This window comes from Oxyura jamaicensis, chromosome 19 (genome assembly GCF_011077185.1).
Source record: "Oxyura jamaicensis isolate SHBP4307 breed ruddy duck chromosome 19, BPBGC_Ojam_1.0, whole genome shotgun sequence".
Classification (NCBI taxonomy): Eukaryota; Metazoa; Chordata; class Aves; order Anseriformes; family Anatidae; genus Oxyura; species Oxyura jamaicensis.
This window is the reverse complement of record NC_048911.1, coordinates 9,658,858-9,663,677: the sequence shown is the minus strand read 5'-3', so window position 1 is coordinate 9,663,677 and position 4,820 is coordinate 9,658,858. Positions and strand designations below refer to the sequence as shown.

Sequence of the window (4,820 nt, the reverse complement as noted above, 5' to 3'; positions counted from 1 at the left end):
GGAAAAGGGAAAAGGGAAAAGGGAAAAGGGAAAAGGGAAAAGGGAAATTGTTTGGCAGACATGATTTCTACAAAATAAGCCTATTCAATGAAATTCTCATTTAAAATAATTGATTCAACAATAAAACAGCAGCATAGAGCAGAAGCACAAATAGCAGTATTTATAAATAGCATTTGCCCAGATAAGTAAAAGTTTGTAATAAACAGATCACCCATTACTTTGCTCACATAAATGCAAAACAGAGGAAAAAAAATAGCAACAGTATAAAAGACAAATAAATGAGTTAGACACAGAGCCCACGGGTTTAAGAAGTCTCCCCTGTATTTAATAAAGCACGATTATTTTTTTTAGAAACACTAACAGATCCCTTGCAGATAGTTTTTATCTTTATATTATTATATAAGACATTTTGTGTTTAAAGTGAACTATTGCTTCATCCAGATGGCCCCTCTGCTGGGCATAGAAACCAAGTTGTGAACAAAAATTAAAAAAAATCACCATTGAAAAATACAAATTGAACAACTTTAAAGCATTTTGATTTTTTCCCCCTCAGTCCAAAGAGATAAATAATTGAATTGCTGAGAATGTAGAAGCCTGTGCTTTAAATTTCTGTGTCTACATAAAATAAAAAAGACACCAGACAGAATCACAACTAGTCAAGAGATGAAGGAAAATATGCAATTATGGTTCATCCCATTCTATTATCTCAGCAGGTGGAAAACATTTAAACAACTAGTGACTTTTCAGAACTGAACCCAACCCTTTGCTTCTAACACAACTCACAGTCCTCTTGGAATCAGTGGGACTTTAGAGGAGCTGAATATTTGGGACTCTGCAATAATTTGTAATAAAAACATTAAATCTGTCATTTCACGTTTCAGATTTTTTTCCTTTTTTTCTCCCAGAAAATTAGCACATATCTAGTGCAAAGCAAAATATTTTCCCCCACTGCCCTTAAGAGGACTTCACACATACTGAACACTATTAAACAACAACTGACTCAGCTCAAAAAAAAAAAAAAAGATGAAAATTACTTTCAGGACATTGAGGTTACGCTACTTTCCATATTATCTAATTAGGAAAAAAAAAAATACCTTTGGAGAATTAATTTAACTAAAAATAGGTCAAGTAAAAACCACATATTTGCAAGTTTTTGACATTCAGAAAACATCTTTGTTTATGCATAAAATGCACACGATGAGTACATTTTCTCTTAGCATAAACCAATAACACGCTAATGTATTTAACAATTTGATTAGTTTCCAATTTTACAATTTAATGTATAGAGTAGTGTTTTATTTGTACTTTACCAGCTGAGCCTGCAGATGTAAAGAAAGGCTGTGACTACCGGTACCTGCGATCTGCATTGGCAGCAGGGTTTAAACTCCTACCAAAACCAAACAGCTGGACAGGATTATCAGTATAGCAGATCACTCTTTTTGCAGGGCTATTTTACTCAAAAAGAATCCATTTAAAAATGCTTAAAACACCAAATGAAACACAAGTTATCTAAACATCAGATTTTCTAATTTTATTAAAAACGCACAAATTTTATCCAACATGTTTTCTTTCATACAGTGAATGGTCTAATATGCACTGGAGGTCACACAAGCTTAGGTTTATTAGAACAATAAAAGACATATGAGAAATTTAATATATAAAGAAAAAAGTAGCAGCTGTTGACTGCATATTTGACCATAAAATTTAAATATTTTGGACTTTTATTTTAAAGACACAAAAATAAAACCTGTGTGGGTCTATATAAGTCATATTAACAATTCCATGAATGTTCAACAGGACTAAAAATTAGCAAAGATGTTTGTTTGTTTTTTTAACCTTGTAACACTTTTTAAACACCTTCTCGGGTTGCTGGTGCAAAGCACCTTACAGTATTTGTGCTATATATTTACTTTATTTGGCAACTGTCTGGGTTTCGTGGGTTTTTTCTTTGCCTTCTGTAAACAACACCTTTTACAAACTAGCACAGTGAACCACAAGCCCTGCAATCTGTTATAACATCTACAGAAAAGAAAAGGAACTATTTTGGTTGGTTGCTCAAAATATTTTGCTTTTGAACAAGAGGTTCTAAAACAGGATTTATTAGTAAAACATTGAACTCCTGAATTTAACATTAGACGTAAACAGTTGACTGTTTTTTAGTTCAATAGAGTCTTTTTGTTTAGCTTTTCTCTCTCTGTGAAGGTAGAATACTTTTTGTTTGTTTGTTTTTCAAGTCATTTTCGTTAGAGGTCTGGTTGGTGACCTTTGCTATGATGAGGAGGTTTTGTATGTGTAGCTTTGTGAAGGTAGAAGAGTTGGTGCTGAGGGCTTAACATTTAGCATTTGTTATTTTGGAAAACAAAAACAAAACAAAACAAAAAGGAAAAAAGAAAGTTGTCCCACCTGATATTCAGCAGGCTGAAATGGCTGAAGCTAAAAAGAGTTTCTTGCTGTCGAACTTTCTGAGAGACAAAAATTAACAAACAAATTCATAATGCCAGAACCATCCTTAACCGGGAACGCTAGAGTTCTTCAAGCTTTTTTTCCCCTTTTCTTTGACCTTTCCTTCATTCAATTAGTATTTTTTAAACGAGAAGTTTCTAAGGATTGTGGCTCTTAGGATGACATCCAACAGGGTAATCAAACTCACGCCATCCTACGGGTATGGCAGCACTTTACTGTACAGCTTCACCAGTTTCTTTGTCAATGGTACAAAAAAAGTCCCCTCGTCTGTTTGTTACAACCGTAAAGAGGAAGATTGTCCTGGTCTAGAGCAAAGCTTGCCTTGGAGCCATTCGCATTCAGTTCGTTCCCAAGGTCACATTGTCTTAGGGCAGGAGAGACGGTATATTATTCATTTCTGTACACCGAAACAATAAGCAGACTAGATGATCATCACTTACTTAGACCCAGTCCGTTTTAAAGCTACCACACAGCCGCCTCGTTCATTTCGGGTGGATGTGACAAGTGATTGCCGTAGTTAGCACCACCGTTGACAGATAGCGATGAAAACGGAGGACTAGGGCCAAAAACTTCCGCGGACATGGAGTGCAAGGACCCGGGCAGGTTGGGTTCGGGGCTGGGCGAGTCTCCGGGCGGGTGGGCCATGATGTCGGGGAAGCGCTGCGCCTCGCTGGACGGGTGGTGGCCGGGCAGGGGGTGCTCCAGCGCGCCCAGCGGCGTGCCCGGCGGCCCCGAGGAGGGCACGAACGGCAGCTCCACCGGCGTCTGAGCTTGCGAGGAGGGAGGTCCTTGCGGGAAGAAATCGTAATTGCTTCCAGGGCCGTAGTACTCGCTCTGGTAATCTAGCGGGCAAGCGGACACGGAGGGAAGGTGACGCCCGGGCGCGCAGCGCTTCCCCCACCTCGTTCGGCGCCAGGCCCGGGACCCCCCCCCCCCCCCTCCGGGTCCTGCAGAGCCCCCGGCCGGGCGGCGGAGCTGGGGGGAGCCCGGCCCCGGGGAGGGGGGCGCGAAGGGCGGCGCTACCCACCTCCGTAGAAGGAGAAGGGCCCGTTGGGGATGAGCTCCCCGGGCTCCAGCCGGTCCACCAGCGGCCGCATCCTGCGCGGGCTGCGGAAGAAGGCGTGCCGGCGGGCGCCCAGCGCGCTCAGCTGCTTCATGCGCCTCTCCTTGGAGCGCCGGTTCTGGAACCACACCTGCCCGGGCGGCGGACACGGGCCGGTCACCGGCTGCCCCGGGCCCGCCGAGCCCCGACGGGGCGGGACAAGAGCGGTGCCCGGTGCCCGGCCGCCTCCCCCTCGCCCTGCGGCCACCCGCAGCCCCGGCCCCCCCGCCCCGCCCGGTACCTGGATGACCCGCATGTTGAGGCCGGTCTCCTGCGCCAGCTGCTCCCTGATGTGCCGCGTAGGTTTGGGGGTGGCCGCGAAGGCGGCCTTCAGAGTCTCTAGCTGTTTGGCTTTGATGGTGGTGCGGGGGCCCCGCCGCTTGGCCCCCAGGTTCTGGTCGTCGTTTTCGTTGCTGCCCGTCTCCTTGTCGGAGACGTTGGCGCTCTCCGAATCCTTGGCGTCGTCCTGGGAAGGGTCTTGGGAGTCCGGGGACAGGCTGGGGTCACTGCCGGTGGTGGCTGCGCGACAGCAAGCGGGGGTCACGCTCGGCCCCGGCCGGAGCTCCCCCAGTCGGGCGGCAGTGAGGGAAAAGAGGAAAAGGAGGAGAACGAAAGAGAGAGGAGGAGAAGGAAAGCAGAGCCCCGGCTCCCGGCCCCGCCGCCCGCGCTCCCTCACCTGAATGCAGGCTGTTTTCTTTGGCAGTATTGCTGTTATTTAGGTAATCTTCTTTGCAGACAAACTTGTTTTCGTCTATGATATAAAGCTCCTCGCCGGTGGAGAGCTGCTTGTTACACATCATACACGTAAAACAGTTCAAGTGGAACACTTTGCTCCGCGCCCTGCGGACCAGGTCGCTGGGGGAGATGCCCTGGGCACAGCCCGCGCACTTGGTCCCGAAACACCTGCGGGGAGAGCGGCGGCGGTGGGCGAGGGGGCACCAAAACAAAAACAAAACAAAAACAAAACAAAAACCCATCCTTCCCCACCGTTCTCTCTTCCTAACGAAAACCTCCCGGAATTATAGATTGAAAAAAAAAAAAAAAAAGACAAAACAAAACAAAACCAAACAAAAAAAACTAAAACACAAACAAACAAAAAAAGGACAAACCGACCCAAAACAAAAGAACTGATGTGGCCGGAGCACAAGCTGCTGAAGAATTAATTAGGCGCTGGGGCCGCGTTGTCCGGGGCTGCGCAAACGCCGGTTCCCGCACGCCAACGAACACGGCGCCGAAACCCGGGCCCGGCCCGGCC

At 46.1% G+C, this 4,820-nt stretch overlaps 1 protein-coding gene across 1 annotated transcript in view; it reads right to left on the bottom strand.

Annotated features, from left to right (window-relative positions):
* Positions 1-1,505: 1,505 nt before the first annotated feature.
* The window catches only part of LHX1 (LIM homeobox 1), a 4,270-nt gene continuing 955 nt past the window's right edge, over positions 1,506-4,820 (bottom strand). Inside the window, exons 2-5 of the mRNA XM_035343441.1 lie at positions 4,242-4,468; positions 3,807-4,084; positions 3,491-3,656; positions 1,506-3,305 (exon numbers count right to left, since the gene is read on the bottom strand). Coding sequence (XP_035199332.1) covers positions 2,926-3,305; positions 3,491-3,656; positions 3,807-4,084; positions 4,242-4,468 — 1,051 coding nt within the window. The 3' untranslated portion in view covers positions 1,506-2,925. The remainder of the gene's footprint in view (positions 3,306-3,490; positions 3,657-3,806; positions 4,085-4,241; positions 4,469-4,820) is intronic.